The 15,244-nt window shown below is 47.9% G+C and overlaps 1 protein-coding gene across 1 annotated transcript in view; it reads left to right on the top strand.

Moving 5' to 3' along the window:
- LOC119372366 (phosphoenolpyruvate carboxykinase, cytosolic [GTP]) overlaps positions 1 to 15,244 on the top strand; it is a 61,106-nt gene continuing 45,862 nt past the window's right edge. Inside the window, exon 1 of the mRNA XM_037642852.2 lies at positions 1 to 225. Within this exon, the coding sequence (XP_037498780.1) occupies positions 200 to 225 (26 nt within the window). The 5' untranslated portion in view covers positions 1 to 199. The remainder of the gene's footprint in view (positions 226 to 15,244) is intronic.

Here is a 15,244-nt window from a genome sequence, read left to right as displayed (position 1 = left end):
CAGCCGTTGGTCGCAGGGTTACGTGGAAAAATTCCGTGGGGCCGCCTTATCGCAAGGCGGTTGGATGGAAGTGCCTCACTCTCCCTTTACCTAGCGTGACGCGCGCCGCGGCACACGGCCTCCACGACCCGGTGGGCACCTACACGTGACGGGCCTCCACTTCAAATACCTGTAGGAGAACCACGTAAAACTGCACACGATGAAGATCATCACATGTCTACCGCGGTAAGCCTAAGAACCAACGTTGTGTGACTTTCCGCCGTTGAAGCGTTCGGTGCTCGCGTGTGCTATGATGTGCCGCCATGCACTTGTGCCGGCAAAACTAGCGCGAAATAATCTGGCAACAGCTGTTTGAAAAAATTGTCGCAAGCCTTGACAGGTGTCACTGACCGAAGGTACTGTACTTGCGTCGTTGCCGAATGATTAAGGATGACGTGCGTCTACGGAATTCGCGAATACAAACCAGAAAGCGTCATTTTGACAGTTTGGGACCACGCTTGCCACTTTGTATGTTGCGCAACCCTGGTCTGCCCGTGAAGGTGCCTCTTCGCGGCCACCGACAACACGTTGCAAATCGGCCTTGTGTCTCGCTTCCGTTCTTGCCTGACCAGCTACGCAAGTGTCTGCCCGCCTTACTTGCTCGCAGTATAAACACGGGATTTTACGTGCATCATGTCTAGAAGTCGGGGGAAGGGGGAGCGCGGCAAGTGCAAATTGTTCATCTGCTTATTCAGTTTGTCTTCTGCCTTTGTTGTAACCGTCGTGGGTTTCATGCTATCGCCTATCAACTCCGTGCCGTTAAAGCTGCTGCTTCGTATCAATCGTATCGCTACGGAGCCCTTAGGCAGGTGGACAGCCACTTTTCTCGCAAGATTAAGCTTCGCCTCCGCCCATTTACCGGCACTCACGGGACACTGTAGTTTTATGTAAATGGAACTTGCCCTTTGGAGCCAACAAAGCGAAAAATTTCCCTTCAATTTTCGGTATCTTTCCGTGACCGCCGAGCGGTTGCCGCACTAGTGTAGCCGATTCGAGCAAATTTACAAGCGTCTTCCAAGTGCCTGACTGACGTTCTGAGCGTTCTATTAATTGAGGCCACTTTTTGGTGGCACGCCGCAGAAGAGGGGATTTCGGCGCACGTTGTGCAAGAAGTGATGTTTTTACAAGTGGCTTTCGCCGAGGGCCTTTCAAGAAAGAAGAAAAACTTGTAGACGCTATTCGGGGAGCTGAAAAATTGTAACTTCCTTCGTTTGGCTCGTAGTAGGTTCCCTGCGCCTGCATTTTGTGTGGAGTGCTTCGAAACGATAAAACGTGAAACGCACTTTCATACCGCCAATTGGGTATATTCTTTATGTGGAATGCATTATGCCGCTGATTCTTGCCGTTGCAGTCCATCAAGTCTTAACTTTTAAAGTTAAGTTAAAGTTTTAAACTACTTGAGAAGAAACTGGAACAGAGCAGACCTCCGAACACCATTGACATCTACGCCGACGCCACAATCAGCAATGAAAGAGCCAACATGGCCTGGGTTTGCACATCTGCACCACAACACAATGGCTTTCACAGTTGTCAGCTTCCCGGGGGCGCAACTCTGCACGCCGAGTTATTGGCAATATGGGGGGCCGTCAATACTATTCCCCTCGATTTGGGAGGCATCAATAGTAAAAAAATTCACTATCGCATCCTCAAAGATTCGTACGAAGCGGTAACTGAACTAACAGCGCCAACGACTGAAGATGCTGTAGCCAACGACGCCAGAAGAAAGCTAAAAAGAATTCAAGACATCGGGACAAATGTTGAAATTCTCTGGATACCGGGGCACACTGGCACGGACGGGGGAAACGCAGCCGCTCATTCGGTCGCCGCTCAAGCAGGTGGGCTTGATCACATATACAATTCCCCACACCCCAGTTCCTCGCCACACCCGGAAGACCAAAATCCCTATATTAAGATCTGGGCAGAAGGCTCTCCTAGCAGAGCACTGATGTATTACATTCGCACTAAAATGAAAGCAGACAGCAAAAACAGACTATTAGAAGCTACACCGACGCGCATACTAAATGACAAGGGTGGGTTTACTCAACAAGAAATCTTTTTAAACAAAGTTATGGCTAACTCTGCATACACACCACACATACTAGACAAATGGCAGCAAGCTACCCGACCTTCGAGTGAAAATATTTCTACGCGATGCACACACTGTCAGAGGCTGTGCCGAGCAGATTTAGAACATCTCATGTGGACATGCGCAGCTTTCTCAAAAGGCAGACGCCACATTGAACACCTGCTACACGCCGACATGACAGCTCTACGTAACTTAATACAGTCAGACCATAAAGCCCAAAAAGCTCTCGCAAGATACGGTAGTCAAAGTGGCCTGTTTCGAGTGGTGTAGGAGAGGTCGACTGATTCGTGCGAGGACATGACGTGAAGATGTTCATGGAGACAGAAAAGTTTGTGGAAATAGTTTGGGGGCCACTTAGAAGGAATTCATTTGACCAGTCCATTACTGCTGTCCATAAAGTGGGTAGTGCAGAATTATTGCACTTTATCTGTACTAACAGACAGTGCAAAAACTTGGATGATAATAAACCTAAAATGAAGTTGATGACTGCACAGCACAGGATTGAATGGAAAATGATAGGGGTAACATTAAAGGGACCGACAACTGATTTTTCTCGAATCAGTTTTTTACGGCGCGACAGGAAGCTTACCCTTTGTAGCGTTTGTAGCTGCAGTGGTTTATCCTAAAAGCACGTAGTTATTTTATAAGCAGTATTTTTCGATCTGAAAGGCTCCAAACATGCATGAAGGCTTGCTCCAGCAACGCTGAGAATTGATAGCGATGCCGCTTGCCCTTGTGAAAGCTGTCGTTCTGCTTTCACAGGAGTTACTGTAACTATGCTTAACCACCTTTATTTTGAGCTTTCCAACCATTTTTGAAAATAGCAAGCTGTTACAATGAGATGATGTGGCTTTATACACCTCCTCGGTATTTGTACAGCGTTGTGTGCGCCTGCGCCCAGTTTGGTTAAGGTTGCGTGCGCCTGTGTCAAGGCTGCCTAGGCCAAGCAAAGGCAGCGCCACTTTGTTGCATACAACTAACGCAGGTTTATATGTACATTTTTATGGAGTAATATCTTTTAATATAAAGAAATGAACAATATTTCAGTACTAACAGAAAAGTCATCGAACGCGTACACCAATCAACGGTCACGTGACCGGCTTCATCGGACCATTTATGATTTTGCCGCCAGAGGCGCCAAAGGTCATTTTTCGCGACTTTCAATGAAGAAATAAAAATATAAATCCACCTCTCACGAGATAAACTGGGTTGGTTTAAGTCAATGCGACGGACAATCTTTTCATCAGTGCAGTCATCTCATTTCATGTTCTCAGCAGTTGTCGGTCCCTTTAAGGGGCATAGTGGGTCAGAAAACAAGCAGGGGTCACCGATATTCTAATTGACATTAGGAGAAAAAAAAGTACCTGGGCAGGCCACGTCATGAGAAGCAATAAGCATTGGTCAGTTAGTGACTTAATGGATACCAAGATATAGGAAGTCCAACCAAGGACGGCAAAGGGTTGGGTGGGGTGGTCACATCAAAAATTTGCAGGCCCGGTGAGTGATAGCTCTGCAGGACTATCAATAAAGTTGTTACCAACCAACCAATCAAATGGAATCGGCTCGTGCAGAACAGGGTAATTTGGTAATTGTAAGGAGAGGCTGTCGTCCTGCAGTGGCCATGAAATACGCCAAGATTTTGTGTGTGTGTGTGTGTGTGTGTGTGTGTGCCTTCAGCAGCTTGTTGGTATATCATTACCGGTGTGATCTTGTCTAGGCCATTCTACTTCATTCCCCTGTGCATACATCTGATAGATGTGATCAAAGGCGTGCGTAGGGTTCCCCTTGGGGGGGGGGGGGGCAGGTTTACTGTGGCCCCCTCTCACCCCATCAGGCATAACATTAAAAATCTAATTTTAACTTGCAATTCTTTCACATATGGGTACAGTGCCTTATGCTTTGCATTTGCTTCTCTGTGTTTGTTCGCATGTGTACCTCTCCTCAGCCACAATAGTGGACCTTGCAGAGCAGTCGGTAGCTTTATTTTGCATTAATGTGCATTCATTTGGAAGACACAGTGTGCAAAACACTGTAGAAATGTCTGGCAGCTCCGCAATGTCATAAGGCTTGCAGCAGATTCGGTGATGAATGCACCTTATAACTGGCATCTTTTCAGTTGTAAGATGCATGTGCTCTTTTTTATAAGTAAATTGTTGCTATGTGACTTGGTTGATGTGGCAAGCATCTTGGAAGTGATGACTTGCTTTAGGAAAGTTTGTTAAGGTGTTTTATAGCATCTGTCTTTGTAGTTATACATACATTCATGTCCTAATGGTTGGAGCATTAGGCCACTTTCTGCGCCATGGGAACGGAGTTGGACAACGCGCAGCCAACACAAAATTTTTTGTGTACATGCGTGTGTGTTGTGTGCGTGTGTGTGTGTGTGTGTGTGTGTGTGTGTGTGTATACATACACACACACACGCACACTGTTGGGGTCACCTAAGTTCCTTATCTGTCTGTCTGCATAACCATGCCATCACATGGTGCATTGCATTCCTACTTGCACCATTTTTCAGTACTATGCAACTATGCTGATCTATGTGTGGCAGTGCCATCCAAGAAAGATGGATTTCATTAGTCATTAGAGCGATGCGGGGAAGACAACCTTAAAGGATATGATGGTCGAGCATCCTCGCAATATATTATTGTGTGCATATTGGCATGACACTATTCTTTAGTTGTGGGAGTGACTGTCACCGTGCACATCTGCAGGTAAATTCGATTATACTTTAAAGGGATGGGCTTAACTCATGAAATGTTGGGGCTCTGTTCACACAGAAACAGTTTGCAGCCTGTGGGATAGGCTTCAGCTTTGTGGTAGGCTTTTGCTGCTGGTTTGGAGGTTTCCTGTTGCGAAATTCCTGGCTCCATTCAGTTCTGTAGTTACTTTCTTTGGCGGTTGCATGCATCCCTCCCAGGTCCTGCCGTTGCCTTACCAGATCTTGTGCAACTTCAGAAATCGTTCTAGTTTTTAGTACATAAGTGGTTGCTTCTTTGAAATGGAATGTCTTCAATTCTTGACTGGCTTGTGCCACTGGTTGGTTTTCACTGTATATCTAGCTGTGTTCAGCTACCCAGTTAAGCATTACTGATAACGTACTGTAGTCCACAGATGGTACGGACAATTTCTTTTGTCAAATGATTGCAGGTAGCAGGCCCGTAGCCAGGAATCTTTTTGGGGGGGGGGGGGGTGGCACTTGCTGAAAGCCTTGACTATATGAGAAAAGCGGCTATTTTCATGATTTATTTTCATAAAACACCGTGTCATCAAAATTGCCCCCCCCCCCCTAGCTACGGGCCTGGCAGGTAGCATTATTTGCGAACCAAGCCTGGCCATGTAGTAAACGAGGACTTAAAACAAAGTTTTGTGTATGTTTACTTTAATTCTAATGTAGGTGCTATGAAAATTATCTTTACTTTTTTTTTGCAATAAACTAACAGCGGTGGTGGCCGGAGGGTTACGGACAAGGCATCAGTTCCCCGCCTCCCTGATGCCCCCCCCCCTTAAAACAAATCCTGGTGCCACCCCTGTAAATTAAGTTGCACCCTTTCCCACACATCACATCTTTGTTGCTTATTTTCATCTAGTGATTCATTCCTTGTTTCTAATGTAATTGAAAACAACCACCTTTTTCGTTGCTCCTCAGTTAAGCCTTCCCTGGCTTATCGCCCCGCCCCCTCTAATTGTCTGGCCTCCCAAAGAGTACTTTTTCTAGTTTTAATGCTTATTCTATTACACTAGTGCACCATATGCTGCGTATGTCATGACCAAGCCCGTATCCTTCTCTTAAAGTGCTAAGTTTAAGTACTACATTTGCTGTCAGCCTTTTCTCCCTTGCAAACAAGGTGTTATTTAGTTTCTCGTGCGAATCTTGCATTGCTTGGTCATGCTCTTCTTGTGGTATTGCATGTGTCCATTCTTGAGCATTTTGTCATTAGGGCTTTCTTTTTGACTGTTGACTTCCTGCTGACTTACTTTCGTATGCTTCTGTAGTTAGTGTTACAAGTACAATTTTTGTTTCCTGCTGAGCATGAGGCTGCAGCTTAGATTCCCTGCCCTGGCAGCTGAATTTCAACGCAGGCCAAATGTAATGAGATTGTGTAATGAGCTTTGGATGCAGGTTAAATGATGCCAGCTAGTGATAATCAATGCGGAACCCTCTGCAGAACCTCTTATAGCCCTCCTTCTGGGTGCTTAAAACACACTAGCAAATTGTTCCACAGTTCACATGTTATTGCCTATGTCTCTTAGGTTTGCATTCTTTCTGTACTGCTACCTTTTCCTTTTTTACAAAAAGGTTTTACAAAAAGATTGGCTAACTGAAGCTCAAAAATGGGCATGAACTAATGTGTACCACAAAAGAGTTTGGGAATAAACAGGATTGTTGCACTTCCAGGAACGATTACATGGAAAGTGATAGGAGTGGAATGGATTGTTTAGCTCTACAACTTTGATTCTTCACAAGATCGGCACTGTGGCTTCTTTTTGTACAGTAAGTCAGCAGTGCACCAAAGACAGGGGATCGCTGACTGTTGTACCCTGCGTCATCATGATGAGAGAATACAGCATTCACTGATGACAGGGTAGATGATGTGTCATAGCATGTTATCCCTACCAATATATATATATATATATATATATATATATATATATATATATATATATATATATATTAGAGGGTGAACCCCTTGTGTAAACACTTAGAAGTGTCTGGCATTTATATAACCAAAATGGCTGCTGTAGAAAGCCAGGTAGTGCCTTTATATGAAATTTAATATCGTATGCTGAATTGCCTTGGACCTTCGCCTTGGTCTGTTTCTTTTATGGCATGGTCTTTGGTTGCAGGAGCATATTATCTAAAGTGTTTGACTGTACGTAATGCTAAGGCCTTTCTTCAAGATTTGAACAATAGCTTACCACATACAGATTTCTGAGTATGTGGGGAAGTTAAAAGGTAGCTTCTGCTCTTAGGGTTTTAGTGAGAATCATTTACAAACATTGCGAGAAACATTCACTACCATCGCCCTTTTACACCGCTCGCCCTCTATGCACCGTGTGCCAGCTCTGGACAAAACAAAATTGACTTAAACTTGTCAACTGAATTATTTAGTGCAGGAATGTGCCATTTGTGTTCGGCATTGCCTATTACTGCGTGTTTTATATGAAGGAAGTTATACTTAAAATGGGGCAGTTCTGTCATCGCCCACCTATGTGCAGCCAAAGTTCTTTGCCCAGCTTGCTGACACTGTGTGAAGTGAATGACCAATCTGGGAAATCGTTTGTCTTTTATTTGTGTGTGTGTGTGTGTGTGTGTGTGTGTGTATGTGTATATGTTTATTTTTGAGTACTGGAGGAGAAATCTCCAGTGATTTGAGCAAATAACCGATACTCGGTTACAACCTAAAAAAAAAAAAAATTAGGCTCCGCCCACAGCCAAGCTGCCCCTCCCACAGAGAATTTCCGTAAGTGCTCCTTCCAGTAGCGCTTACTCATTTTCGTGACGTCAAGCGCTCCTCGAGTGTTTCATAGCCAACTATCCCATACAGACACACGTTTAGGTCCGGAACCTTTAACGTCCTGGTAAATTTTGTCAGGGACTGTGACATCGCTGCTCAGCCAAAAGTAATGTTTCAGATAGTAACGATGACGAACCTCTAATTGCGTAGCATTTGCATTAGCCGAAAAAGTACTTGCAGTTCGAGCGGAAACCACCTAACACGACTGTATTTCACAGGTGAAGGGCAGGGGCGCCGCTGTTCTGTTAGCGGAGCTGATAGTTTTTCTTAGGTAGTTAGCGAGTGTAGCGAGATATGGTTCAACATCTACAAATATCGTGTGGGAGCAGCATATTCTTCTTCGTGCATACTTTCACGCTTCGTGCCGCAGGCCGGCGGAGGGAGTTAGTTTTGACATGGCAGTGTTTGCTAGTAATCCTTTTGTAAATAGCCTTGTTTGCTACATGGCCTTGTGCGATGTACGTTACGATGATGCGTACTGCAGAGCCTAGCGTTGAGGAGCGTGCGGCTGGAGTAGCTCGCGTCGTCGTGACAAAAGAACGTGTGGGGAGAGATGAGGGCCTCGTTATCGTCATCGGTTGTGCCCGGTGGGGTGCGTGTAGTCGTTGGCACCCTGCCACCGCGCGCGCAGAGGACAACCAGTTTTGTCCAGTCCCGGCGCGCGCTGACCTTCGCTCGGGATTCCAGGCTGTCGGGTTCGCGCGTATGACGATGTGATCGGTTGTCTGTAATTATACAACGAAAGAGAAGCATACACACGAAATGTGGTTTATCAGTTTCGGCTGGTGGGCCGGCCCTCGTCGGAATGAGCCAGAATGGCAAGCCCACCAGCCGAAACGATAAGACTAAACCACATCTCGTGCGTGTATCCTTGTCCTTTAATTATCCATCGCACCGGACCCATCGCGCGCACGCACGCAGCCTTTACGGTTTTGTCCGCGAAATCCTCGAAATAACGGAACTGCGATTATATTTGCTCGTTGTCTTCGGCATTACCTCTTCTGTGGCGCGGAAATTTTAAGGTGAGACATTAAGTACGGCAGTGATTACAGAAATTAAATTAGGCAACCTTTTAGGGAAGTCGGGCGGTCGAACCAAATGGCAGAATTGAAGCCCTTCCTGCGAAGAGCACATTGCCGCTTTGAGGTTTCTAAAAAGCTGTCGCTTGGAATTCTCGCGGTGTGATGAAATCCGACCATTTTTGCCGGCGAAACCGAAACTCGAAAAAGCGCAACTGCCGTACTCTTCCGATTAGCCTCGCAGGTGTGGGGGCTGCGCATGCCATGCATGCGTGGCGCACGTAGATTAACGAATGCGGAACTGGCACCACTGCAATCGTTGTCGGAAACAATGTCTTCATTCGGGGCGTCTGCTATGGTATGGCACTTGCGCTCTTTGGCGCTTCGATTTCTGTTTTATCGGTGAGTTTGGTCGAATTTTATCACTCCGCAAAAATTACCAGCGGCCGCTTTTTGGAAGCGGCAATGGGCACTTCCTAGGGAGGACGTTCTCCTATCTGACCCGACCGCGGGCCTCCTCTAAATAAAAAATTATTTGAATTTCTATAATTACCGCCATAATTAATATCTCTAGTCATCTTAAGATGCCCAATAAAATTTGTTGCGGGGCTAGTTGGTGCATAGTTAAGTATAAGACGGTGGCGCAAAAAGGGACAAGGACGAAACAGGAAGAAGAGACGTATACAAGCGCACAAATTGTGCGCTTGTATACGTCTCTTCTTCCTGTTTCGTCCTTGTCCCTTTTTGCGCCACCGTCTTATACCTAATCATCTTAAGATGCCCACACAGAAATAGTGCCGAAGATGGTGAACAAATGTCGCAGTTCTCTTATTTTGTGTACCTTCGGGCATATTTCTTGTCACACCGGCCGGTATAATGTATACAACGTGGATGATCAGAGCATGTTTTCGCCGTGTTGCTTGTGTAACTGCTATTGCTAATGAACTGCGCGATCACTGCTGGCACATCGCGCCATAGGGTTCATGCTGTGTGCCCTTCCCCGTTTTTGGTCCATATCGCAAACCGCTGAAGGGCGCGCCCGACCGCGCGGAAGTGTGCCGGTGCAATGAATCACGCTTAGTCACTTCCGGCATTGGCGTAGCCAGAGATGGGGCTCGTGAGGTACAACCCCCCCCCCCCCCCCCCCCCCGAGATAAATGTCTGGCTACAACCCTGACTTCTGAGGAGTCCCATTTGACACAAAGAAGAATGGATATCGGGTCAATTTGGAGAAATTACAGATTTATCCGAATTGTGCTTGTCACTGATCCCGTTAATGGGGACGGCGATCGCCGGGCGGATTCTAAGGGCTGGCGTCAAGGCCCTCCGAAAACGCACCACGAAAGCGCGGACAATTTAGAGTTGGTCCTTTGGCGCGCCAGCGAACGCCGGTTGTGGTCCAAAGACCGAGTCAGAGCCGAGAGTCGATAACACAAACGAAAACGAAATATATTCTCGGTTAAGGCAATACAAATAACACAAACACGTGCACACTCGGCTGGTACCAGTTACAACTTCACAATATAACTCAGATGGTGTTTACACAACGGGAGCTAAACAAACAGATCACACGCAACCAATGCAATCACATGCATTAAACTATTCGATGACCGTTAAAGTCCTGAATAGATAGTGACGTATCCAGTCCACAATACTTGGACGGTAAACGAATGCTTCTCTTCAGGGAAACACTCACGCCAGCTCCAGCGTTGATCGTCGTAGCTCAACCGTCGTCGTGACTTGTCACGGCTCACACGGCGTCGTCATCGGATTCTTCCAGATCCACGAGCGATTGACCGCACACCATCATAAACACGTCTTCTTTGGCTAACGGAGCCACACTTAGCGTAACTTCACCATCACCGGGCCGACTGACTCGCTCACTGACTTGCCGACTCCCTTCACTGACTTCACTGCCTGCACTGACCCACTGGCCTCGTCGTTTGCACGCTTTTATCCCTTCTTCCCCGGTTTCTAGAAGCGTCGGGATGTTTCTTCTGCGTGCAGTACAGCTAAGCCTGGGGAAAGGGCGAGAGCTTTCTCGTATGTTCGAATCGCGGCGGCATCGCGCGCGGATGCGTCCCCCCCTCCTTCCAGAAACATCCAGGATTTGCCGGGCGTTTGATCGCGTCGTCTGCGCCTGGCTCGATTGGGTGAGGAGGATGCGGCGCGCCGGCGTCTTTTGATGCTTGTTTTTTTTTCGTCTTTTCGCGCTTCTTGGCGAGCGGTTCGCGCCGTTCTGTCTCGTAGCAGTTTGAAAGCGGCCTCGCGCGCGCTTTATAACCCGCTAATTTGTGACAGTGCTCGAAGGGCGTGTCGATGTGGCGAGCGTCATGACTGTCTGCACGAGTTGTTTTGCGAACAAGGTGATGAAAATAGTTTAAGGCATACTAAACTTCGTATGTGATTCATTGATGTTCGTAAACCTGCACACGAATAGAAACAAAATATACTCAGGATGGCTGCCATCTGTGCACAAAGCGCCTAGATAAAAAAAAAAATAATAAACGCGAGAAGCAAATGACGTCTATCGAAGTGACGCGTCTGGTTTGAGCACTTCGCTGTACGTTTGCCGTTATAGTTTGGTTAACTGCAAATAATGTGCGTCAGAGCATCCCAATCGCAGTAGAACAGCGCCGGCGAAAACAACAGACCAGACGAGGAGAAGGACACGTAACACAAGGCTAGCCCAAAAGTACATCTTGACGAGCATCCAAAACACTTCTTTCTGCAGAAATTGAGAAAATTCTGTGTCGCGCCGGAGTGATCACCGAGGGCCCTTGCGCGCCTTTCGCGGATATCTACGTCATAATTACGCTGAATAGGCTGTTAGGGCTGTACCGTATGTACGTGTACTGAGCACCATATGGCTGACTTGTCAGCATTTAATGGTGCAGCGTGTGTAGTGTTGAAACCACACACGACCATATGTTGCTGTTTCATTCATATGAAATTTTTATAACGCAGCGCGCCGAATCAGCAGTCTTCGCACAAACGGGAGCGTGGCGGTGCACGAGTCATGAACGAGAGTAAAGAATGAAAAAAAAACAACAAACAATGAACGTTAGAAAATGTGCTCTGTTATTCGGTGTCGCGCATACTGATTTGTATACGTCGGCGCGTACACGCGCTGGCTATGTTCATTTTCCGTCGTATGTATTTTCAAATTCCCAAACGGCGGCAAGCCATTCGTTGAGGCCCTGAAAGCCCGTTGGGCCAATCGTATAGGTGACAAGATGGTAAACATTATGCAGAACATCCACAGGAGTTGTCTTTGTATGCGTAAGCATTTGGTCGATGTATCCGGCGCTTATCGAACGCGATCGGACATTCATTGGATTCCATCAGGCCCGAGCCGAGTCTGATTAAACCTCATCGGACGCATCCCAACCTAATCGGCCCTTATTGAAGTTGTTGGATTGGATTGGAAGAACTTAATTAACAAAGTCCGGAGGCGTGTGCCTTAGCACACGGCGGGCCGCTCCCACGACGGGACAGTCAGGCCGAGACCTACCGCCACACCGTGGGCCCTCTGGACAGCCCAAAGTTGTGACTGAATGTCCGGACTCCTCAGAGCGGAGCCCCACTTGCTGGCCGATGCTGTATCAGTGCCACGTACCGAGGGGCACTCCCAGAGCATGTGGTGTAAGGTGGCTAAACCGCCACATTTCGTACATGAGTTACTTAAGTAAACATCAGGATAAAGCTTGTGTAGAAAGGCAGGGTTAGGATATGTTTCAGTTTGCAGCAATCTCAGTGTCAAAGCCTGCGCCCTGTTTAACTTCCGAGCTGGAGGCGGGAAGACTCTCCTACTCATAGCGAAATGTAAAGTAATTTCATTGTACGTGGTCGGTTGATCCCTATTTACCAATCCTCCAGGTTGACCCAGAAGTCCTCCATGGTCGCGGATAGTTAACCCTCGCGCCCTGGAGTGGGCCAGCTCATTGAGATTGATAATCCCTCCTACCATGGAGCCCATATGAGCAGGGAACCATGTAAGGGTATGAGTTGTAATTGACTTCTCACCGAGTATTGCTTTGGCCTCTTTGCACACAGCACCAACACTGAAAGCGCGAATGGCCGCCCTAGAATCACTATATATATTTTCGTGATTTTCATCGAGGAGAGCCATGGCGATGGCAACCTGCTCGGCTGCATTAGCAGTTTGGGCGTATACCGACGCCGCATTAATGGTAACCCCCTGCAAACCGTTATCTGGCCTTATCAACCTTACCGAACTCGATCCGACCACACGGATGTCCCTCTGTCTCTCCAGCACTTTCTCTATCATCCGCCTGTTCCACTATCGAACGTAATCAGACCTATATAATATAACCCCTTATCAGTATACTTACCATAATCACTTCTTGTATACATATCGATTAGTTAACCGTCGATAGGACTCGTGAACCTGGGCGCTATGCGGTATACAGAGCCCATGCATTGCTGGGGAGGAGCGCATCGTGTTACGCGTTACCGCCGCTCATATTTTCTCGAGGGAGTCTCCTAATAATCCGTACGCATTAAAGTAATGGTCTGCTATTTGACAATATTTAGAATAGTATCCACAGTTTCATCAACGTCGCTGTGCTACACACGATGGCTGTTTGGCTGCCGTCGGCCGGAAGATTGTGAGACGTCGGCGCACTGTTCAGGTCCATCGAGCGCTAGATTACGTAGCCCACAGCTCATAATTATAAGAAGGCAGCTGCACCCCTGTTTCTGTTCGCCGCTAAATGTCACCAATGAACCATGTTGCGCTATAGGCTGCTTGCTACGATAATCTTTACGGTCTGCCGCGGTTGAGGGTGGCTCAAAGGCTAGGGGCACGTGGCTGTGGTGCAGGACGTGCTTTGTCCAAGCCTCATCGTATCACAGTCCACACGACCACGTTTCCGTAGTGGATGTGGAGTGACTGTTGCGTGCATGCATGGAGGGGCAGTACTATCTGCTGTTGGTTATGTGATACATACCATGTAATGACGAAAGGCGTGCTCTATGCACGTAATGTTTCCGAATCGAGGTTTCGACAGAGAAGAACCGCAGATCTTTGTGTAACGTGTATCAAGACTATAAACGTGGCTGGTTGCGTGCGTACATCAGGTGGTTTATAGTGGAAGACGTTTGTTCCACCCGCGCCTTTCTGGCTTGCGACTGAGCCCTCTCCGCACGCCCGTGTATCGGTGTTGGTACTGCCCACGATGATTCAAGTGTTCCGTGGTTGCGTCACGACGTGCACTGGGTCGCTTGTATCGCAGCCAAGGTGCAGCCAGCGGAAATGGCGGATAACGGTGGAGTTGCGCGTACCTGCGCGTTCGGTCTTGTAGATACCGGTGGGCAAAGGGCTGTTTTTTTCGCGTCGTGCGTTTTTACGGCTGTCGCGATGGCATGAATTGCGCGCCTGAGCATCTAAGCGCTCGTTAGGCCAGCCGGCGCTCCCGCGTTCAAGTGCCTCCGGCTATTGTGAAACCGCGGTCGTGGTGGCCACGCTCGCTTTTCTTTCAGGCTTGCCATTTCGCAGTTTTCTTGGTCTTGGAAACCGGTTGCGGAATAAATGGCGATTCTCTGCCTTGCGGTCTAATTGGGACTTGCTGCGCTGCATAGTTTCCTGAGATGATTCCTCTCGCATGCTTCCAATGCTTCCACGCAGCACTTTGGCCGTGCTTCGTACTAAGTTCGCATAAAAAAACGAAGTGGACGAATTCTGCAGAAATTTTGGTGTTGCCTTTTTCTTTTTTCCTTTCGCGATTTTCTTTTCGGTTGTACTGGTGCCTTGAATGCACGCGTGTTGTTATCCTTGTTGCATACATTACGCAGCTTGAATTCCTGGGCGCATTAATCCATCGAACATCGAACCCGTTCCTGCCGCTGACGCCCACTGGCGCTCGGCCAAATCGTTCAGCTATTCCTCAAAGCAGTGGTAGCAGGTCTCTCATTTTGCGTCATATTACTATCACCTGAAGCGTCTGTGCTCGGTAACCTCTGCTATGACCCTTGCACTGTTTGGTCCCGCATCTCGCGAATGCATGCGCTGCAGGACTTCGGCGCGAAGGACGGTGCGCGACTTCAGATTTCGAAGTCATCGTCGTGATAAGTGTAGCTGCCTTACGGAGAAGCTCCCCCAAGGCCGCTGACGGAGGCGCCGTCAACAGCGCCGGAGGGGAGGGGTTATCTGACCGACGGCAAGGTGACTCCGGTGACGTGGACGGTGCAGCGCTTATCGTTGGGACTGCCAGACGGCCAGACGGCCGCGTGGCCAGCCTTGACGCGTTTCCGTGTGCGAACAGGCGACAGGACACGTGAACGAGTCGGCCCACGCCGTGATAAACCGCAGTGGCTGCACTCTAGAGGACTCACGCGAACCGCTTGAATAAGACTTTTACGCGTGGTTTGCCCTTTCGAGACGCCCGTTAGATAACCTGGTCCGGCACTCAACGGAAAATCTGGCAGGTGCCATTGGCTCTGCAGGACTTTTTATCTTTCGCCTCCTAATATAATAATTAGAGACTCGAGGGCGCTGCATCCTTTCCGCTTCTCTCGTCGTCATTGAGATGTCCTTGGCAGGTGCCAGCTGTCGAATT

This window comes from Rhipicephalus sanguineus, chromosome 1 (assembly GCF_013339695.2).
Source record: "Rhipicephalus sanguineus isolate Rsan-2018 chromosome 1, BIME_Rsan_1.4, whole genome shotgun sequence".
In the NCBI taxonomy this organism is placed as follows: domain Eukaryota; kingdom Metazoa; phylum Arthropoda; class Arachnida; order Ixodida; family Ixodidae; genus Rhipicephalus; species Rhipicephalus sanguineus.
This window is presented reverse-complemented; position numbering and strand designations above follow the sequence as displayed.